Raw genomic sequence first — 24572 nt, 5'->3', positions numbered from 1 at the left:
AAGTCGTACCGATTTCAGATATTTTGACGTTTTAGCAACATTTTCAGACCGAATTAGCTATAATTTGACATTTTGGGATCCCAGTGAGCAAGAAACTACTCCACCAAAAATTATGGACATAGGTCCACGTTTTCTTATAGCACCCATAGAACTGTACCGTTCGATTTGCGCTATTTTGACGTTTTTATCTACATTTTCAGAACGAATTAGCTATAATTTGACATTTATGGTTTCCAATGACTAATATGCAAAAGGTCATTTATTCTCATTGCGGGAAATCATTTTTGAGAAAAAAGGGCAAAAAGTCATAACCCTAGTGGTTATCGTAAAACTAACATGTTGTACTTTCAAAACCAGAGAGCTAATTCTCATAATCGACATGTAGTTCTTTCTATAGAAAATTTATTGTTTCATCATACTTTTTGCGTCATCAGTTACGCATTGATTTGATTGGTTTGCGTACGAGTATTTAAGGGGATTCGAAACCAATACTTAATAAATCCTTTTTATGGAAACGTTAATTAAATATGTTGCCACATGCTTCCAGTATATTCAACATGAATTAATGTCCATGATCTTTTTTATTTCTTATTAATTCTTTGGTTCCACAATAGGTCAACATGTTTGTGATATTTAACAGCTCATTATGTCGCACTAATGCAAAATGCTTGTAATTCATTAAGAAAACTAAACCGAGTATAACCACAGTTGGGGCGCCTATGACGCATTTAACCAACATTGACATTCATCATACAATTGGTGGCTAATGATGGCACTTCCACCCAACCCACCATATATCTCTACCTTTGTTTCTTCTCTTCTCCATGTGTTAATGTTGTGTTAATTTGTTTGTATAGTAAACCGATATAGAGTGAGAGTAAACTACGCCCAAATTCACACAGGATATGCTTACAGGCTATAATGATTTTGGGACTAGTATAATTGGGACATTGGCCGGCCAAATGAAAATAAGGCAGGTTTATTTTGTTACTCGATCTATTTGTGCTGCCATTGTTTGCCATTATCATATCGCCCGAATGAAAGACACGAACTCACGCAGTCAACAAAGAAATAAGCCTAATGACAGGCACTTTCAATTGAAATAGCAAGAATGACAGCTGAATGTTTATTCTTTTTTCGTCAAGTCACTCACTCTTCAAAATAGGATGGAAACATAATTAGAGCCAATATAATGTTGGGAATCATGGAGGCGAAAAAAATAAACAAAAGTATTTTGTTGCCGGATATCCAAGTTATCAAATAAATGTTGTCTCAAGTATTTAGAGAACATTTCACACTTCCGCTGGTGTGAAATGGCGAAAAAACACTATGCAGCTAAAGAGTGGTGTAACAGGTCAACGACGAAAATCATTTGATCTCGTCAACAATGTTGGCCAACGTTTGGCCTTGGTAACTAATGTTTATTTTTTCTTTTAAGGCATACACGAGAAAAATATTTGTGGCGAGGCATAGCAGTTATTTTTTCTAGTAGATAAAAATAATATGACCAAATAATTACCTAAATGACTATTTTAATATACAGCACAATTATAATGCATTGCATAATAATGAGTACTTTACACGATATGTTTTTTACATATGGGTTGCTACTTTTTATGTACAAAATGTATATGCAAAGTGACAATACTTATGTAAAATAACATATCGTATAAAGTACCCATAAAATACGGAATACTTTTACAGTAAAAAGTTTTGCAAGAAGAATGGGAACATAAATAAAGTTGGTGGAATAATTGTCCAAACGCTTATGTATGTGTTCGGTAAAATGTTGTAAACTTATATTCTAACAAGTAAGAAAGTATCAGTCAAGTGTGCATACGGATATATACCCTCAGCCGCTAACCAAAAAAAAAACAATAATTACCCCGTGTATAAATATAATAATTTTGTCGAGTCGTCGGCTTTCCTTTTTCAGATGCATTATTGATCATAAAGCTCGATTTTCTACGAGAAATTAATTAAAAAATTAATACTAAAAATGATCTTCGCCTAAAATTGCAAAATGTTCAAATAAATTAAATCGGCTGGGCCAGGCTGGGGTTTGAACCCACGTCCTTGAAAAACACTAGAAAAATGTGTTGTCACGGTGCGTTAGTGTTCAGAGCCAAACTCATAACTTTCAAAAACTACGCTAAGCGTTTGTCATGAAAGCCATACAATTACTGAACAAAACATTCAGAGTTGTAAAAAACAAATTGAATTTGAAAGAGTAAAAGTTAGATGATAACGAAGCCGTCCCACATCCGATATGTCTGAGGAGCCTTCATTATCAAAGGCGAAGCATGTTATGTCACATAGTGGTGGGTGTGTGGGTTCGAGTCGTCGGGCGACCTGACTTAACGCCCAAGGACATAACGCCCAAAATTAATTTTCGGCGTTATGTCCGCCCCGACCCCGGACTTAACCCCCAAAATAAAATTGGGTGTTATGTCCGCCCTAACTCCGGACATAAGGCCCAAAAATATTCGGACATAACGCCAAAAATATTATGTTGTGTTTTTTTCATTAAAAATTAATATTTGTAATGCAGGGCCGGTTTCAATTGCTGTGTTCCAAAACCTACAATAAACTATTATTTTGAACATTCTGTCTAATTTAATTATAAAAAATTTTCAAAATGGTAGACTCTTTCAGGTTATATTATGGTTAAGTAGATTTTAAAAATGATTTGATTGATTCCTAAAATAGCAAACATCACTCAGTTGATTTTAAACTAGTTGGACGCATAAGGAACTCCGAAAAATCGAAATCTCCTCAGGAATTTATTAACACATTTCCAAATAACGAACACTGACAAAACGGAATGTTTAACAGCGTGTTGAGTGATTTATTTCTTATTGTGAATTAAAAATTGAGTCATAGATAAAACCTAAAGATGTTGAAAGTGATCGAGCAAAAGTCGAAAACGGTATATTTTATAAAAAATCGCGCGCGCGATTTTTTCAGATGCATTATTGACCATAAAGCTCGATTTCCTACGAGAAATTAATTAAAAAATTAATACTAAAAATGATCTTCGCCTAAAATGGCAAAATTTTCAAATATATTAATTTTGAATCAAGAGAGGCTATACCAAATCACTGACTTACTTACTTACTTACTTAGCTGGCCTTTTACAGAACATTTGTTCCATAAGCCGAACTAAGAAAAAATCTCCAATCCTCTCTGTTTGCTGCTGTATTTTCCCAATCTGGGATATGTAGCTTTGTGATATCTCGTTTCACTTGTTCGCTCCAACGAAGCTTTGGCCTTCCAGATCTGCGAGAACGTCCATGCGGCCCGTATTTATACGCCTTTTTAGCGGGTTCATCATCACTCATTCTTATAACATGGCCTAGCCATCGCAATCGTTGTATCTCGATTCGTTCTACTATATTGATGTCATTGTATAGTTGATACAGCTCGATGTTCATACGACGCCGATATTCGCCGTCAACACAGATTGGGCCGTAGATCTTTCGAAGAATTTTTCTCTCAAACACACAAAGCACTGCCTTATCTGCTTGAGCAAGTACCCATGCTTCGGAACCATACATTAGCACGGGTAGTATCAGTGTTTTGTACAGTGTTATTTTTGTTTGACGAGAGGTGGCTTTATTCCTAAACTGCTTACTCAGCCCAAAGTAGCATCTGTTAGCCAACACTATTCTTCTTCGTATTTCACAACTGATGTTATTTGTTGTGTTTATGGCGGTGCCGAGGTAGACGAAGTCCTTTACTACCTCAAAATTATAGGTACCAACATTCACAGATGGTGCGGTGTTTATGGACATATTACGCGTCGATACCATCAACTTGGTTTTTACGCCGTTTACTGCCAGACCAACTTTAGCAGATTCTCTTTCGACTTTTGCAAAGGTGTCAGTTACTTCCTTTACCGATCGACCCATGATGTCAATGTCGTCGGCATAAGCCAGTAACATGTGGCTGTTCGTGTATATCGTTCCATTTCTTTTGACCTTCGCGTCTCGTATGACCTTTTCCAGCAGGATGTTGAATAGATCACACGACAGGCCGTCTCCTTGTCTGAAACCTCTTTTGGTAGTAAACTCTTCGGAGAGGTTCTTTCCAATTTTAACTGAGGATCTCGTCTCAGTTAATGTCATTCTACAAAGTCGAATGAGCTTTGCAGGAATACCAAAATCAGACATGGCTTGGAACACCTTTGAACGTATAGGGCTGTCGAATGCTGCTTTATAATCGACGAAAAGATGGAAGGTGTCGATCTGCATTTCTTGGGTCTTTTCCAGGATTTGTCTCAAGGTAAATATCTGGTCAATGGTGGATTTGCCAGGTCTAAAGCCGCACTGATAGGGTCCAATAATTTCATTGACCATAGGCTTTAGTCTCTCACACAATATGCCAGATACTATCTTATATGCAATAGGGAGCAGACTTATGCCCCTATAATTGGAGCACACAGTCTTATCACCCTTCTTGTGGACTGGACATAGGATGCTCACGTTCCAATCGTCGGGTACGCGTTCTTCCTGCCAGATGGTGCTAACTAGCTGATGCATACACCTTATCAGCGTGTCGCCTCCGGTTTTGAACAGCTCGGCTGGTAGGCCATCTGCTCCTGCCGCCTTATTATTCTTCAGCCGGTTTATTGCTGTCCTTACCTCATCTTGGCTGGGCAGTATACATTCAATACCATCATCTGGGATTGGATCTGTGGTATCTTCGCCGTCTTCACTGCTATCGGATACCAACAGTTTGGAAAAATGTTCTTTCCATATCCTGAGCACACTATCTGTATCAGTTACCAAATTACCTTGTTGATCTCTACAGGACGATATTCCTGTACCAAAGCCATCAGTTTGATGCTTCACTCTTTGGTAGAATTTTCGGACTTCGTTCTGTCTCCTGTACATCTCCATTTGTTCACACTCCCTCTTTTCCATCTCTCTCTTTTTCCTGCGGAAAAGACGTTTCTCCTCTCTCCTTTTTTCCCGATACCTCTCTCGTGCGCTACGCGTTGCTACTGATTGTAAAGTAGCCCTATATGCCGCATTTTTTTCTTCGGTAGCAGCACGGCACTCCTGGTCATACCACGGATTCTTTGGTGGAGGTCTCTGGTATCCAAGTACTGATTTTGCGGCTGTTTGCATGGAGTGGGCAATATTTTGCCATTGTGCTGATATGTTATCGGGACGAGAAGCGCTATCATTAAGCAATTGGGTCAGTTGAGTGGAATATGCTGTGGCTATCTGTTGTGTTTGCAGCTTGGCGATGTCCAACTTTCGTGTTGTGTCTGTCCGTGCTTTATTTGCAACGTTTAGACGGGTACGTACCTTTGCTGCAACGAGGTAATGGTCCGAATCTATGTTTGCTCCTCGGAACGATCGTACATCCAACACGCTCGATGAATGTCTTCCATCTATCCCAACGTGATCAATTTGATTTATTGTTCTTTGGTCTGGAGACAGCCAAGTGCCCTTATGAATATCGAGATGCTTAAATCTGGTACTGCTAACTACCATGTTTTTTGCCGCTGCGAAGTCTATCAGCCTCATTCCATTGTCTGATGTTTCACTATGTAGACTGAATTTCCCAACAGTTTGTCCAAAGATATTCTCCTTTCCAATTTTGGCATTAAAATCGCCTAGAACAATTTTAATGTCATGGGCAGGACAACGGTCATATGTTTCTTCTAAGCTCTCGTAGAATATATCTTTGGTCTGTTCGTCCTTGTCTTCGGTTGGGGCATGAGCGCAGATAAAGCTGATGTTGAAGAATTTTGCTTTAAATCGAATTGTAGCAAGTCTTTCATTCACTGGGGTGAAGCTGGATACAAGATGTTTTAGTCTCCGACTAACTACGAATCCACGACCAAACTCATGCTTTACGTCATGGCAGCTATAATACAGTGCGTCACCTTTAGGTGTTGTTGTGACGCCTTTCCCAATCCATCGTATTTCCTGTATGACAGTAATATCGGTCTTGTACTTTTCAAGTACGTCTGCCAATGCGAAGACTGCACCTTCTCTATAAAGAGTGCGAACATTCCAGGTGCAGATTCGCAGATCATGGTCCTTAAAACGTTTGCGGGGTTCGTCAACTTTAGAGGGGTTTGTTTTTCTTTTCTTTCGTTTTTTCATAGTAGGCTGTTTTTTTCTAGGGGAGGGTTACTAACCCGACGCCCAAACCCAAGTTTTTAACGTTCTTATGGGTGAACGCGCGGCACATGTTAGCTCACTACCTTTAACGGGTGTTAAAGGCAGTTCCCCAGGTGACACCACGGGGAGGTCAGTGTCCACTTGAGATGAAAGAGGGACCAAGATAAATCCTGGGCTTTGCCATGTTAAAACCGGTCAGGACCGTTCCTTGGTATCTTCCATCCCCTACGTCACCCACCAAATCACTGACATATCAGGAAAAAAGTCTAAAATTGTCTTTTTCATTTCAAAAAAATCAAAAAAAAAAAAATTTGATACCACATCAATGATTTTTGGTACATAGATTAATAAAAAAATCAGCATTCCAAATCTGTTTTCGTTACTAACTTTGATCGTTGCGCGCAAAAGATATGACCGTTTTAATTATGATAATTAGAAAAAATTCTAAAAAAATCGCAGCTTAATATAGTTAGCTGTTATATCCTATTATCGTTAACTGAATTCGTAACCTTTGCGATGATGCAAAAAATAGTCGCAAAGTCTCAATGGATTCGCGAAAAATCAAATTTGTTAAATAATTTCACGTATTTACAAACATATTTTTGAAACATACTTACGAAAAATATATAAAATAATTATAACTGCATCCAGACATTTTGAGAAATAAAATGAAACCCAAGTTGTGAAGGTTGGAGCTATAGTATTCATGTTATTTGCAAAAATATGAAGAAGATATTACGAAAAAATTAAAATCATATTATTCTAATTTTATTTTTTTATGGTTTTATAGGAAAAGTTGGAGAAAAAATGTTTGAGTTCTTCGGCATTTTCGTCAAAATTTCACGCAATAATGATGATATTCCGTTGTAACAAATTTTTCGCTTACAGTTTTCCTATTTGATAATATTATTAGAACCTTATATTATATCACAAGGAATTCCAATTGTGGCATAACGTTAAAATAATGTTATATTGAATATTACAACATTTAAGACGCATATAAACCGTGTAATTATGAAAATGACATGATGCGCATCCGATTTTCCAACACAGCGAATCAATCCCTTTTATTTGATGTACAGTTTGTCAAATTCTATTTGGCGGCCACGATGTAGCATCTGCTGCATATTAGGGTGCAAAATACAGTAAAATGGTCATAATTTCCGCGAAGTTCATTTACATTTTATGCGCATCCGCATAACTGTTTTCGCGCAGTTTAAACACGCGTATCGATCTATTTATTTAAGTAGAACTGAAACATCCAAAACGCTTTTTAATATGCGATATTTTCAAAATAATTTTTGCCAATTTTCGAAATTTGAGGGGTATCATATACGCCGATCTAGTGGGTGGATTTTTACGCGTCGTGGCTTGTTAGATTCAGAACGTAAAAAAACTAAATTTATGCGGGTTTCCACAGAAATCGAATGACGTTTGTAAATTTTAAACCAAAAAAATAGGTTTTTGAGAAAAATTTACGCACAAAAATTTCGTGTTTGGGCGCAGATTACTGTGATCCTGTGAGGGCTACACCCTCATGTTATACATTAAAAAATGCGAAATCGCGAGTACTAAAATCAAATAATAAGATTTTAGGGAAATCCAGCGCGTCCCGATTAGAGCAAAAATTCAAAAAACCCAATTTTTCAGGTTTCAAAATGTCAGCATCCGTTTGAGGTAGATACAGTGGATATATTAAAAAATCATACATTAGACACTTCAACTCTGAAGTGTACTCTTTAACTTCTCCTTTGAGCATTAAGCTCTACATTGTGTTGTAAAACCACTAATTGGAAAATAACATAATGAAACTCGTTTCCTTCAACGATTTTTTCCGATTTTTTTTTACATTAGTACGACCACAGCTTCCGCTCAAATTATTATTTTAAGAAACCCCTCGGTGAATCGGGCTAAAACAGTTTATTTTACCAAAATGCGGTCAAAAGTTATGGTATAGTAAAACTGATCGCTAGTTACAATACCCCATACCTCAGTTTTAACATAAGTTAATTTTCACAAAAAGCTTGATATACCAAACTCATTTAGTAACCAAAATTCTTCATAAACGACTCGACATATTACATTAGTTTTAGAGTTATCTTGCACAATAGCCATTTTAGTATGTGCCGGCAGGGTTTTGGAGCCTTTGGGCCATTATCTCTGGAAGTATTAACTTACTCCAGAAAAAAATTGTACCGTTGTAAATGAGACCGCTAGAAGAACCTACTGAAAAAACAATCAAAGCGATGCGAGAGGTGATCTTAAACTTCAATTTTTCCCAGGGAGGTACCCCAAGGAGTGGACCGATATACTACATATTTTAACCTGATGACGGATGAAATAATACGATGTGCAAAGTCTGCACCAATCAGAAACTCCCTGCGAGAATTATCTAGCGGATTTGCCATTTTGGTTGATGCCGTCAGGGTTTTTTTTGAGCTTTTAGGCCAATATCTCAGGAAGTATGTACTTGCGCAAAAAAAATTAAACCGTCGTAAAGGGAGCCGCAAGGAAAACCTACTGAAAAAAATTTCCGAACGATCCGAGAGGAACTCTTAAACTTCATTTTATCCGAATTTTACGTGGGAGGTACCCGAAGGAAGGAATATGTAAGGAATAATACAAAGTGCGAAGCTTGGACCAAATCAATTGCTGCCTTTAAGAGTTATCGTTAAGACCAATTTACAGGAAAATTTTGAACATCTTCGAACGTAAACTAAGTTTGGGCATAATAATATCATACCCAAAATTTGGCTGGAATCGGTTGATCTGTGCGAGAGTTATCTTGCGCACCAGCCAGACAACCAGACGGACGGACATGGCTAAATCGACTCCAAATTTTCTGAAACGAATTTCGTCCAAACATACTTGGGGTCTAAAACCATACTTGGGTTCTAATACCCTTTCTAGCCTAAAGGCAAAGATAAAAAATAGAAAATCAAAACTTTAACAAACTTTAATTTTTTCGTAGTACACATAGAAAGCTGATATCAAAATAGACAGCTAAAGCAAACTTTTCTCAGCGTACCCAATTGCTGGATTAAAGCAGTATTCGTTCCGTCAATATACATATTAGCAAAGTATTGCTACCTATTAAAAGTCCGCAAAATGCGTACTTGGTCTCAGCCAAGGAAATCAATATTCGGGGGTTCATGCTGCTATAAAATCAGAATAAGATCAGATTGCTCATTTACTCAAAGAGTGTCACATGTCAAAAAAAAATCAGTTTTCACATGTCAAAAAATTAAGTTTCGAGAAAAACGCTTTTAAAATTGACGATTAAAATTTGACTTTCCTTTTTAAAAAGTAACTACTTGTACCATATATTGTATTACAAAGAGCTAACCAGATAGCAGAACTACATTTATGTGCAAGATCAAGCATTATTTGGAGTGTTTTAGTGTTTCATAAAGTCAAAAAACTTTCTTAGTGATTTATACGATACCCCTAGGAAGCTGTAACTCGTTGAGTTTCAGAGATATCAACATGAAAATTGGACACAAGATATAAAAACCATACGCAAAGATATACTCATAAATTGTTTAAAATGCCTACCACACACAGAAAAAATGGTCTCTCTAACATATGCCCCAAACATATTTTGCAGCAAATATATATTTGTTTGTAAGCAGTCCCAAACATAACGACGCCTTTCATAAAGCAAAAAAAAAAAAATACTGGTTTTTCTGAGAGATTAAAAAAACAATTTTGGCGAGTTTTTGTTTTTATTGACTAACACAATCACCACACACCAACCAAACAAAGCAGAGACAAATTTTGCTGCTTTTTATTTATTAATTCTTTTATTTTGTAATATTGTAACTTACCGTTTCTTCTAGAGATTTTCACTGTAGTTGTTATCGTCTTGCAAGCATAGCAGAACAATATGAATCATATGTACATATATGTTGAGTCTATCAGCGCTAGGTTGAGATATTAGATGTTGCCTTTATATTAAAGAAATTACAAATTTGTATTTGCGAAGTATTTGACTATACGAACTTTGTTTTTTTCGACACCAAATGCACTGTAGTTGTTTGATTAGTCGGTTTTTCAGTTAACTAACAACAATTCTTGCGACAGCGGTAGTTGTTGTGTGTGTACACGGTGCGCCTTAACTAATTTTAAATGGAAGGTGCTTACACCTCATAGATGAGAAATATCAAGAAACGAAAAAAATCGCCGGAGGGATTTTAAAATAAATCGCGATTTAAGTTCACATTTTTAGGGGTTCTTTAAGTTTTCACAATTTTGCTTGGAAACTGCGAGCGCTATGTAAATGGGCCCAAAGAAAATTTTGTAGCTGTGAAAATTGTCCACAAGATCGGCCTTTATGATATTTTCGTAGGTTTTACCGTTTTTGAGATATAGAAGTTGAAATTGAGACAATGCACTGACTGTATCGCCCCCTTATAAAAGAATGTCATTACTGCAATTTCCCAAATAAAGCTTATACATCTTGAAAATGGTACAACCTAGGAAATAAACCAAATAAATCATCCAATCTTGTAGAGAATTTTCAGAGCTTTAGTCCCATTTTGATATGACTTGCGGTTTCCAAGCAAAATCTTGAAGACTTGAGATAAAAACCTAACAATTATAACTGAACCTCTATATCTCAAAAATGGTACAACCTACGAAAAAACCTAAAGGTCAGTCTTGTAGAGAATTTTCACAGCTACAACATTTTTCTGAGGCCCATTTACATAGGACTCGCAGTTTCCAAGCAAAATCGTGAAAACCTAAAAAACCTCTAAAATTTTGAATTTTGATCGCGATTTACTTAAAAATCCCTCCGGCGATTTTTTCTGATTTTTTTATTTTTCTTATCTATGAACATTGTTGTTTCAGAATCAGCGAAATCTTCCCATGTGTAAGCGGTTTTCATCAAAAGTTGGTTAAGGCGCACTGAGCATTACATTGTTTTATAAGGAGGCGATACAGTAAGTGCATTGTCTCAATTTGAACATCTATATCTCAAAAACGGTAAAACCTACGAAAATATCATAAAGGTCAATCTTGTGGAGAATTTCCAAAGCTACAACATTTTTGAACTTAAATCGCGATTTATTTGAAAATCCCTCCGGCGATTTTTTTGTTTCTTGAGATTTCTCATCTATGAGCATTGTAGTTTCAGAATCTGCAAAAACTTCCCAGGTGTAAGCACCTTCCATTTAAATTTGGTTAAGACACACAGTGTGTACTCAGCTCTTTTTTATAAACCAGCATTCCGCAGCTGCGAGAGCCCTGTTGTTACTATCTTTGACCAAAATCCTCTCCACCCATAAAAAATATGTTCTAACATAAAAAAAATATGTTGGTACCCAAACATATTAAATTAAGATATGTTACAAAATGTTGCAAACATATATTTGTTTGGATACAAACAAATTATGTTTGGATCCAAACATATATTTGTTTGCAATCAGTCCCAAACAAATAGTTGTTTGGATCCAAACATATATCTAACAAATATTTTTCTGCGTGTATATATTAAAAAATTTATGAGTATATCTTTGCATATGGTTTTTGTAGAATTCGACTATTTCAATGTGCGATATCTCCACAACCGCACGCAGAGAAAAAATATTTTTCGCTTTTGTTGGAACAAAAATATATGTTTTGGTTCCAAAAATGTATTTGTTTTGTTCAAACATTGTAATCCAAATCCAAAAATACCATCTTTTGTTCCAAACATAGAAAACAAAAACAACTTTCGAATTTCCGCAATATTGTTAAAATCGTTAACAATACCGATTGTAGGAACTATCATAATCTAATTTTGTTTACAAAAAGTATTGTCAATGCAGAAAACCAGCCCAGAAATTTTTGATTTGAGTGCATATACTTCTCATATACACTTTTCGCACAACTTGGATATAAATGTCGCGTATAATATTGCAATCATTGATGAACACAATACATGGTTTGCTGCATTGGCTGACAACAAAGACAAACAAAAAGCACATGAACCCACCACAACATAAGGAATAATTAAACACCATAACAAACATGAAAAGGAAAGAAGAATGAAACAAAACAGAAACAAATAAAAACAAGAGTCTCACAAGTACATACACACAAAAACAAAGGTAAAGGCAGCATGTCATACAAACACACCACAACTCACCAAAATTGTTTTTTCAACACGGCATCGAATAGCGAGAGAAGAGAAACAAATTTTCGAAGAAAAGAGAGAAATATTGTTCAGTTGACACAAACTATTTTTGGATTTACAATACTACATGAGGAATCCAACAATATGTTAACAATACATATTTTGCTCTTGGAATATTGTTGGATCAAACATATTTTTTTCTCTGCGTGCGCCATTAGAATATTTGATCAAATTATATTGTTGTAGTCAGAACTACGTGGACCAACTTCAACGCAAATTTAAAAACAATCCTCGAACAGATCTTAAACTGTAGTTAAGCCAAGATTTGAACTTCTGTGAAGGTGTCACCCGATGGTGTTGACCGATATAGACCTTCCCTGAACTTGTACGTTTGAGAGAAATACTACGGCAGCGGATTTTCTCGTACCGGATTGACCCTGAAACACACAACATCCGTGTTCCTGCCAGTGACTGCCACCTCAGTGTACACATGTTTGTATTTGTATCTTTTTTCTGGACTCGTCCATGCGAAGGACTACGACAGGCACCATTTTGGTCCGCGAATATAAGTGCATTGCGATGGAAAAAAATTTAAACCTGTCAGATTACAATCGCAGATTCCATAAACAACGATCAGGTGAAAGCGGTCCTTGGAGAACATCGCAACTGAGGAGCGTCAGCTATCACGACAAACCAGATTCGTTTTGGCACAACTAACGAAAAAAGTCCAAAGATTTCCCAAACGCTATAGAATTTGATCAAACAAAATACAGGCATTGAAGCAGAAAAAATAAACGACGAATACTGCTTTTACCACCATACTAAAATCTTTAATACAGAAAACTGTATAATGTATTTTTTTCCTCCTGAAAAATTTCTAAAAATGGACTTACGATCTATTCGTGTGTAGCAGACGATTTCTTACATATTCACAGTGGTGTGGGGTATCATACCCAGCAAAATGTTCGATGCCAAAGATGTCATTCAATCATGGGTGCAAGTGATCTAGCATGTCATCTTTTTAGCATCTACATCGATGAATTTTATATGAGCGTGGACCCCAAAAGATGACGTTCTTTTCTGGATCCTAAGCATGTCATTTTAACCAATGCGTTGACATGTCATTTCCACCAATGCTTTGGCATGTCATTTCCACCAATGATTTGACATGTCATTTTCACCAATGCTTTGACACGTCATTTTCACCCATGCTTTGACATGTCATTTTAACCAATGCTTTGGCATTTCATTTTCACCAACCCCTTGGCATGAAATTTTCATATTGTTTGGAAAATGGAAATGCTGTATCTATATATATAAAAATGGTGTAAAAAATGTATAGTAATTCATAAAATGAGAACGGCTAGGCCGATTTCTGTAAAATTTTTTGTCAGTTATTCGTATTTTCGAGGAGAAGGTCTTTACGGAAGAAAATTTTGGAAAATCTCTCTGGAAAAGTCGGAAAATTGGAAAAATCGGAAAAATTGGAAATAGCGAGACGAAGTTCGCCGGGTCCGCTAGTTGAAATATGGTTTTCATGAAAAACAAAACTCTTTATTAATTCAAACGAATTCATGAAATAACTACAATTAATTTATCAGTTTAGTTTTTCAAAAGTTTACATCCAAAATTGCAATGTAATCACCACCGCTGCAACGCAAAAGATTACTTCCTCCGTTCTCCGCAACTGATATTCTTTCATCTTACAAAAGGTTTTTTCAATTATCTTCCCATCACCAGTTCAGATTTCGACATGGACTCCAAATGCACTCCTTTAAGTATTTTTATTTTGTAAATTACTTTTATTTTATAATTTTGTTATTTTATAACGGAAATATGTAGGGATCTACAACCCGGCTTGCTTTAGGGATCTCTAAGAACAAAATGTAACGAACGGGGAGGAGAGACTTTTTATGGAAAATACCATTTATGCTTAATTAATTTATTTTTAATTGTTTCTTTCCAAAAGTAGTTTCTTCTTTATTTTCAGATTCTTGTTCCTTTTCCTTTCGGACTTTTTTTCAAATTCCAAGAAGCGAGATTTGATTGATTTCATTCTATGTCAGATTTAGAACAGACAAGGGAACTTTTAAAATAGCAATGTGTGCAGTCCGATTCTATTTTTAGCTCGATGGTTGGGACTTCATATAATACCAATTGCTTAGAAGTTTTAGTTGTTTGATATGCAGGAAATGTAAGACAACATCACGACGACAGTTCTAACAACTTTGGTCTGTTCCAGAAACTGCAAGAATCTAATTATTTTTACTACGATAACAATTTTTCCTTTATGTTATCGGAAAAAATAGTAAAAATGTAGTACTGGAACATACCAAAATGAAAATAAACAGGTGTGTAAATAAAAACACAAACATCATCTCTATTGGATCGATGGAATGGGTACAAATGCTGATGAAAAGATCGGATCTTTCACGACTTCCTTTGCATTGGTTCAAATCCTAATGAAAAGATCGGATCTTCCACGACTTCCTTTGAACCAATGCAAAAGATGACATGAAATCACGTCATCGCAAAGAACCCCTTCCGTAAAATTTTGCTGGGTTTAACAACGTTGGCTGTGATTTCGAGTCTCCGAAAACATCAAGCATATTGTAAATAATTAATCTTATATATTTAGAAAAATGTGTATAAATAAAAACACAAAATTCATCTCTATTGGATCGAAGGAATGTGTTCAAATGCTGATGAAAAGATCGGATCTTTCACGACTTCCTTTGCATGAGTTCAAATGCTGATGAAAAGATCGGATCTTTCACGACTTCCTTTCCATGGGTTCAAATGCTGATGAAAAGATCGGATCTTTCACGACATCGTTTGAACCAATGCAAAAGATGACATGAAATCACGTCATCGCATGGAACACCTTCCTTCAAATTTTGCTGGGATATAGTCAGACCCGACCGATTTTGATCCTTTCTGCTGCTTTTTTTATTTTCACTGAGGATATATTGATTGATAATTGTTTACTTCTCTAATTTGAACGGACTATTTCTCATATTCATATTTGATGGGATCTGTCTGAAAGTTGCATTTCTATTAGTAAAACTAGTTTTAGAAATTTAATAAAAGTGTATTTCGTTTGCATCAAATATGACCAAATAAAAAAATATCATAAACTGAAGACCTATCTATAATATCAAAGGCCATGTGACATTCTTCACGAACGAACATAGGTTTATTCCTCATTGCTACCATGTAGTTTTATGTTAGTTTAGCATTTAACATTCATAAAAGATTCATATACTGAGTAACTGCTAGAAATCTGCATCCATGCTTCCTTCGATCCCGCACTTAAGACACCCACCTGGTTACGACCTTTCCGTATTTACACCTACTCAATTGAATTGTAGTGATTTCATTAAAAACGAAAGATGTGCAGCTGCATAATGTATTTGGCCATCTATTTGAAGAAAGATGCCATACCATGAATAAAATAACAGGAAAAGTGCACCGCAATTAGAAAGGAATACATACGCCTTCAACAGCAATCTAGAACTCAGTACATATTGGTAGGCAAAAAAAGACAAAACAATTCGCACAGACAATATAACGACGTTGTTATGAAAATCCCACGATTTCAAAACGATTCTTCGTTCAACTTCCACATTCTATACTAAGGAAGCAATTTAATTCACATCTTGTTAATAAATGGTCATTCATTGGTTGAGCTGTTCTTTTTCTTCTTCCGCTATCCTTTCTTTCCTACGTTACCTTGTTTGCTTTAATTAAATCTGTTGAGAGGTCTCCCTCGATTCAATTTTTGCCGTTCATCATTCATTTGTTTTTTTTTTTTTTTTGTTTCATTGAACTGCTTGACAAGTTTTTCATCTGTATCGGTGTCAAACACTCAACAGCGAAAATGAACAACCTGCTGTGAAACTATCTGCGTGGGTTGTTGAAATAATTGATGGGCACGGGTGGCACTTGAACTTTCCCCCCAAATCTCTTGTTGTGAACAAAAGTTTTACCATTTAAGTTTTGTGTTTTTGTACAAGTTGGCAAAAGCCGTTTAAAAGTTTTACAGGCAATTAAATTGCAATAATTTAGTTAAAGCCAAAAATATTAAAAAATAAAGACATGAAGAAAGTGTTGAAAATATTTTTGAATATTTTGGTTCACACATTTATTTAAAGGGATTTTTATTTGTAGATATGTGAGGAAAATATATACATTTTTAAAACTAACTTTTATGTTTTGTTGATGCTGATTTTAAATGGCATGTAATGGGTGTTTGAATTTAAAGTGTCTATGTTGAATATGAACCCCATGTAGTGCAAAACTTTCAGAAATTTCAATATCTTAGCTTTGCCAGTTATTTTTTAATAAATGTTTACATGAAAGAAAACTGAAAATTTTATTCTATATCACTGTGCGACACGAACAAAGTTCAAAAAAAAATACGAACAAACCATATTCTCCGCAACATTATATAAGACCAAAAATAAGAAGACACGTGACCCGGCGTTCTTCTCCATCACTTCCAATTTCGCGGTCAAAAGGGATAATTTTGTGAGGCCCATATCTTTTAAACCCCTAAAAATTTTAATGTTCTCTCGAAGGCAAAGTTGTAGCTCTTGTCTTAAAAGCTGATTCTGACCACACAAAATCCACCAAACCTCATCCTCAATGTCACAATCGTTAAGGTCAAATTTCCTTTCTAATTTTTTACGGCTGACCTTTAAAAGGACATTCAAATTTCAAAGGACAACATATTTCAATATTTTAAATACTTGTTTTCATCGTATGATTCTGGTGTTGGTGTAATATTAAAGAGGAGAATTTTGGCTTTATATAATAATTTTCATATATTGCATTCAAGGATAACAAGGACTTAATGTCCTTGAAAAATTGAATACTAAACAATCCTTTGAAAACAATCCGCATTTCTTTTTTTAAAAAAGAATATATGTTTATATCTGTTATGTAGTGCAACACTTCCCAAAATTTCAATATCCTAGCTTTGTCAGTTATTTTTTAATTAATATTTATATGAAATTCCTTAAAGAAACAATATATTTTATTCTAATGCACTGTGTGACACGAACAAAATTAAAAAAAAAATCACGAACAAACCACATTCTCCGCAGCATTATAGAAGACCAAAAATAAGAAGACACGTGTCCCGGCGTTTTTCCCCATCACTTCGACTTTCGCGGTCAAAAGGGATAATTTTGTCAGGCTCATATATTTTAAACCGCTAAAAATTTTAATTTGCTCTCGGAGGCAAAGTTGTAGCTCTTGTCTTAAAATCTGATTCTGAACACACAAATTCCACCAAACCTCATTTTCAAGGTCACAATCGTTAAGGTCAAATTTCCTTTATATTTTTTCTACGGGTTGGTTAAAAGATATCAAACTAAATTTTTTGAAAGTTGTCGGACGGACAATTTTCAAACACGGATTGTCGAAAAACAAATATAACCACAAAGGGCAGAGTGCTTGGGATGGTTTATGGGCTGGCTGCATTATCATATATTTTTTCGTAATGAGGCCGGTCAGGCGTTTTCGCTATCGTAAGATGATGAACTTTTAATTGCCCGAATTGGAAGATATGGATATGTGGTTTTAACAGGATTGTGCCTCTTTTGCGCGACAACGTGGTGGCGATGTCGATTCCCGCTAAGATCATGTGATTTGACACCGTTGAACTTCTTTATTTCGGGGATATAAAAGAAAATGAGTACGTCGATAAGCCAGAAAAATTCAAGAGCTGAAGGATGAGAAACAGCTATAAGAGAAAATTATAATCCCAACCAGATTTCTAACATTCTAAACGAGAAACGTCGAGGCTAACTAGCTTAGAGGCCCAAATCAAACAATTTCGGCCTCTAGGTATGAGCGACGGTGCGGAAAAATACTGTGCTGTATGGTGAAGAATATCCCTCAGTAATGTAGGCGACATTTCCTGAGTATTTCAGCCTTGTAAAACTTCTCTGCAAGTGGTGTCGGACTCGGCGATAAACAGTAGGTCCCATATCATTGAGCTAATATGAATTGGGATGCACTCATTGATATTAGTCTTCGTGACCCGACTGGGATGTTTGTGGAACAATTGTTATTAAATTATTGTGGTGGAGAAGACAAAAGAACTGAAAGCAGAGTGGTATTCAAAATTAGAAAACATCTACGGAAGTCTTATAACAGAGGTGGACATAGCAAAAGACAAATTCTATGAGCAAATATATGCAACTATTCGCAAAACTCCAAACCTCGATAAAATGATGCTGGCAGGAGACTTTAACGAAAAAAGACCTCTCAGTGCCCACACAGTGAAACATATTAAGACGTACATGGAAAGTCATCCGTAGATATTACATAAAATAACAAATAACTATTTGACAATCCAGCACTGATCAAACTAAGAAATGACAAACTGGCTGGCCATTGCCTTAGATTTGATCGGCCAAACAGAGATGTGCAATGATTTAATTTGAAACAAGATTTAATTTAATAACATCCAGTCAAATTCATGTACCCATAGATGATGGGTACACCCTAGGGTAATTTTAGAAAATCGATATCGGATTTTTAAGGCGGCATCCCTCTAAAGTCTTTTGTTATACCCTCAGTATTTATGCACGTATACACTTTCATACGGGCAAAATGTGCCTCATGGAAATAATGGTTTTAGACCCCAAGTATGTTTGGACGAAATCTGTTTCAGAAAATTTGGAGTCGACTTAGCAATGTCCGTCCGTCTGTCTGCGTGGCTGACTTGTGCGCACGATAACTCTCGAATTTTGTCCAAACTTAGTTTAAGTTCGAAGATAAGCCATATCCGTCCACTCCTTCAGGCACCTCCCCCACAAAAGTTCTTGATGGGAGTGATCGATTTGGTCCATACTTTGCACATCGTGAAATTTCTACTAGACTTAGATGAGGTTTCAATATGGACTATATTTGGGCACTCTTTTGGGTACCTCCCACAAAATTTCGGATAAGTTCATTTTAAAACCTGCTCTCGAATCACTTTTTTTTGTTGAAGCAACGTGCATTCGCTGCACAATTACGACGGTAAAAGTTTTTTCAGAGGAAAGTCCATACTTCTTGAACCAGCCCGAAAAGTGTAAAAAACCGCTATGGCACCATATATAATGGCTGGAGAGCACGATACCTCTCGAACTGATCAACCGATTTGGTCCAAAATTTGGCCTTCGTTATCCGTGGACAAGTCCACGCTTTCTGGCATACTGGTCCAAAAGTTATATGATGACCCACTGAAATGACTAGTGGGCGCGATATCTGTCGAAACGATATGACACCCAAAATAATATCTACTTCTACAATAGACCAAGTCGGTCCATTCCTCTACGTACCTCCTCCGCAACACTTTTGAACTTTAATCCTAATCCACACATTTGTCGGCAAACTCAAATGTCCAAAAATTATGGAAAGACCCTAAATACATTCGATCTGTCCGTAGATAAAAGTTAAAATTCGGCAAAGCCGACTGGTACTTTTTTACTTGTTATACCCTCCACCATAATATGGAGGGTGCAATTAAATTTGTCATTCCGTTTGTAACACATCGAAATATACATCGGAGACCCTAAAAAGTATATATATTCTTGATCAGTGTAAAATTCTAAGTCGATATAACTATGTCCGTCTCTCCGTCCGTCCGTCTGTTGAAGTCAAGATACCGCTCGCAATTTTTAATATATAGCTTTGTAATTTGGTATAGAACTTTCTATTTCTCCTAGGATGTTTGGTATTGCAAATGGGCTATATCGGTCCACGTTTTGATACAGCCCCCATAGAACGGTACCAAGCGATTTTCGGTATTTTGAAGGTTTTACCCTCATTATCACACGGAAATGGCTAAAATTTGGTTGTTAATCTTCGTTGCGGGTGCAAAACTGTCCCCCAGAACTTTATCGGTATAGGTATACGCCTTCATATAGCCCCCATAGAAAGGTACCTTCGAAGGTTCTGGCCTCAATATTTCACCGAAATGGCTGAAATTTGGTATTTGGTCTATAGTTGGGGTATAAAACATTCTATATGAAATTTGTCGACATACGTCCACGCCCTCATATAGCCCCATAGAACGGTACCTCCCGATTTTCGGTAATTTGAAGGTTGTGTCATTTGGCTCGTATAGGCCCCATACGGTACCTCACAATTTTCTGTGTTTTGAAGATTGTAGCCCCCAATATTCAAGCGATATGTCTAAAATTTAGTCTTCGTTGGTGGTATAAAACAATCCTCCAGAAATTTGTTGGTATAGATAAACGCCTTCATATAGTCTCCATAGAACGGTACTTCCTGTTTTCAGTTTTTTTAGGTTTTGGCCACAACAACCCACCGAAATGGCTGAAATTTGGTATATAGTCTGCGTTGGATGTAAAAACCTTTCGAACTGAAAGTCGTCGGTATGGGTCCACGTTTCGATATAGCCCCCATAGAATGGTACCTTCCGATTTTCGTAGTTCTGTACGTTGTGACGTCAATATCCCACCGAATAACTGGCATTTGTTTTTTTAGTCTTCCATGGGGTTATAAAATATTCCAGAAGAGAATTAATCAGCATAGAGAAGCGCACCTCTTGATTTTCCGTATTTTTAAAGTTTTAGCAACATTACTTGATATAAGAAATTAGAAATAAGAATTGTGCCAAACTTTTGATTTAGTTATTGGTGGATCAATATCCAATCCACAAATATACCCGGACATCATTTAACGGGAATACACACAACCAAATGAAAGTGGAATGGAAGATGGGGATAACGATAACTAACTATTAGTAGCAACAGTAAAGATCAAATTAAAAAAGAATACACCAAACTGAAGCTCCCTAAAGCATCAGACACCTGGATCTCCAATCACTCAAGTATAAAACACAGAGAAGGATGATTGAACAAAAGATCACGAAAGATTTCGCCAGCAAATCAAGTACAGCGGCTTTCAGCAGCAGTGCTAGCTTACGTGCGCTAGCTTCAACTTCTTGTTGATCTTCAAGCAACTTAGATAAAAAAACAAATCAAAATGTTCGTATCAACAGTCTCCCGTATTGCCCCCGTTGCCAGGACCGCTCTCCTTAATGGCTCCAAACAATACTTGCGACCATTAAGCAGCGCAGTCGTTAGCCAAAGCCAAACCTTGGCCACTCAGAACACAACCCCAGTTGCTTTAATGCCACAAATCAGTTCATTCCAGACCTCCCCCGTCACACGTGACATTGATTCAACTGCCAAATTCATTGGTGCTGGTGCTGCAACAGTCGGTGTAGCTGGTTCCGGTGCCGGTATCGGAACAGTATTCGGTTCCCTCATCATTGGTTATGCCAGAAATCCATCATTGAAACAACAATTGTTCTCCTACGATATCTTGGGTTTCGCCATTTCTGAAGCTATGGGTCTTTTCTGTCTTATGAAGGCCTGTTTACCCCTCTTCGCTTTCTAAAAAGTGTATTTGTGTCCTAAGAAGACTTTAAATCTTAAAATTTATAAACAAATAACATCTATACCACAACAACAACAAACACAGCTCCATCATCTTTATTGTTTAAAAAAAACATCCAAGAGTAATAAAAAGCAACACTTTTATTTAAGTTTAAAACGGAAATAAAACATGGAAAGACATGTACAAAACGCTGGAGGCCATCGAAAAATACATAATCGGTTACAAACAAAAGGACAAAAAGGAAAGCATAGCTATCAGTAGAAACTTGGACACTTATATAGAAACAAGTAAATCAGTTGTGCTGACAGAGATATGTATAAACTCAGCCGCTGTATAAAAAAGAAGCAAACAGAACAATTATGCCGTTTGTTTCAAAAATTTTTAGTATGCAATCTGATTCATAGAGATCTTGAAACATTAAACTATGTTCGGGTCATTATCTCAGGAAAAAAAAGTGTGCCGTTATAAAGGGGGCCGCTAGGACAACCTACTGAAAAAATATTTCAAAACGATCCGAAAGGAGCTCCTAAACTTCACTTTTTACGAATTTTGTGTGGGACGCATTCTCTAAAAGCCGCATTTCTGGTCTAATCTATGAAAATCTTTTACCAGTTCTATAATATGAGTAAAAAACGAATCCTGTAAAAATTTTTGATTTATAACACTCTTCTATGGGGCCAATGACAGGATTCTGAGCAAAAACGGGATTAGTTTCTTAACACATTAAAAAGCAAAAGATTTCAACCCGACAACGCTTCATGATGGAGTACCGGGCTGCCAAAAATAATACATCAACATTGTAAGATTCTATAAAATTCAATCAAAAGTAGAACAAAATTGTTTCGCTCGACAATTCAACGCCGTTAATATAATTAACGTTTTTTTAAGGAAAAAAAAACGTGGGATGGTTTGCCAACTAAAATTGTGATTAAGAAATAAAGAAATTAGATGTGACAAAGAATTGTATGTGTAGACATGTGATGTATTTTCTGTTTAATTTATATTATATATTTTTTTTGTAGTAGAGCTCTCGGTATCGCGACGTATTGCGAAACTACACGCAGAAAAATATATGTTAGAAATATGTTTGGATCCAAAAAAAAATTTTGTTTGGGACTGATTGCAAACAAACATATATTTGGATCCAAACATAATTTGCATGTGTCCAAACAAATATGTATATGTTTGCACCATTTTGTATCATATCTCAATTTAATATGTTTGGGTACCAAGATATTTTTTATGTTTTATGGGGGGAGAGGATTTTTGTCAAAGAGAGTAACAACAGGTCTCTCCCAGCTCCGGAATGCTGGTTTATACTAAAGAGCTGTGTGCATGGTGTAATAGCCCAGAAAACCAAAATCGGAAGAAACATCAGAATTCGGACCGAATTCGGTCCGAAAGTCGCATGAAACGTCCGATTTCGGATCCGAATTCGGTCCGAACTCTGACCGAAAGTCATATGGCGTGGTTGACGTGATCTCTGACCGAAATTCGGATGAAAATCGGATGTTTTAGCCGACTTTCGGACCGAATTCGGTCCGAACTCTGATGAACTATCGTATAAATTTCTGATTTATTTACCGACTTTCGAACAGATATCGGTCCGAATTCGGAAGTAAAATCTTATGAAATTCGAAAGTGTTTGCCGACTTTCGGACCGAATTTGGTCCGAAGTCAGATGAACTATCGTATGAACTTCTGACTTATGACTTTAAAAGATGATGGTGGAAAAACAAACTGTGGAGAACAACAAATTCGTCAGCACGATGTTGATACACATAAAATTGTTAAGAAACTTAACTTTGACCATATACAAATATAAAACATATGACTTTCCACGGAATAGTGTTGAAGTTTGACGATGAAAATCTTTACTTTCATTAACTTCATAAAAATAAAGAAATATGTATGCAAGCCATCACTATGAATAACATTTAAACACTATCATGCATCAACACGCATAACAAAAATAAACCAAATTTGTTCTCCGATACAGAAATTAAAACCCGCGCACTAAATTTTTCGTTCGTACTGCATCAACGTCGGCACATCAACAATTACACATTTACAATGTGCGAGCGAAACATGTAAAATTATTTTCTCTCTGCTTATTTACACTTAATTTTCCCAAAGCAGCACGGGAAAAAGTTCTTCAGACTAGTCGGACAGAGTTCGGACCGAAGTCGGTCAGACGTGTCGGAAAAAACTTCCGACTTTGAGCAGACGCGTCGGACGTCCGACATTGTGTTTGCTGGGAGGAGACACAGAAGTTTTGTGATGTGTATGCGTAAAACACGTGTGTTTCGTGCTTTGTTGTTGTTAACCAACGTAACAAGCGAAGAGGAAAAGAAAAAAAAGTGGTATTAATTATGTTGGTCTTTTTTCATCAGTGTTCTAGAGAACATCTTTGAGTAAAGACGGTAAAGTGGGTGAATAAATCAGTGTTTTTATACCCTCAGCCTTTAGGCTAAAGAGGGTATTTACACTTTGATACGACCAAAAATGTGCCTCATCGAAATAATGGTTTTAGACCCCAAGTATGTTTGTACGATATCCGTTTCAGACAATTTTGAGTAGATCTAGCAATGTCCGTCCGTCTGTCTGTCTGTCTGTCTGTCTGTCCGTCTGTCTGTCTGGCTGGCTGGTGCGCACGATAACTCTCGAACGGATCAATGGATTCGGTTCAAATTTTGGGTATCGAAATATTTTGTCCAGATTCGATTTAAGTTCGAAGATGGGCCATATAGGTCCACTCCTTCAGGTACCTCCCCCACAAATGTTCAAAAATTGTCGCAAAACTTGTGCGCACGATAACTCCTGTAGGGAATAACCGATTTGGTCCATACTTTGCACATCGTGTAATTTCTAGCAAACTTAGATCAGCT

General features: G+C 36.4%; 2 protein-coding genes across 3 annotated transcripts in view; one reads left to right on the top strand and one right to left on the bottom strand.

Moving 5' to 3' along the window:
- The window catches only part of RYa-R (RYamide receptor), a 688795-nt gene that overhangs the window by 363132 nt on the left and 301091 nt on the right, over window positions 1–24572 (bottom strand). The window lies entirely within an intron of this gene.
- On the top strand, window positions 21206–21814 carry LOC141388604 (ATP synthase lipid-binding protein, mitochondrial-like). The gene has a single exon (XM_073958610.1). It carries the CDS (start codon window positions 21268–21270, stop codon window positions 21682–21684), a length of 417 nt encoding a protein of 138 aa, XP_073814711.1. The 5' UTR covers window positions 21206–21267; the 3' UTR covers window positions 21685–21814.

This window comes from Musca autumnalis, unplaced genomic scaffold (assembly GCF_047663935.1).
Source record: "Musca autumnalis isolate F117 unplaced genomic scaffold, ASM4766393v1 scaffold_1, whole genome shotgun sequence".
In the NCBI taxonomy this organism is placed as follows: Eukaryota; Metazoa; Arthropoda; class Insecta; order Diptera; family Muscidae; genus Musca; species Musca autumnalis.
The sequence above is the reverse complement of the archived record's forward strand: the minus strand, read 5'-3'. Positions and strand labels throughout refer to the sequence as shown.

What these genes read in the sequence shown, in the direction of transcription:
- LOC141388604 (XM_073958610.1), top strand. Translation starts at nt 21,268, where the DNA reads ATGTTCGTATCAACAGTCTCCCGTATTGCCCCCGTTGCCAGGACCGCT.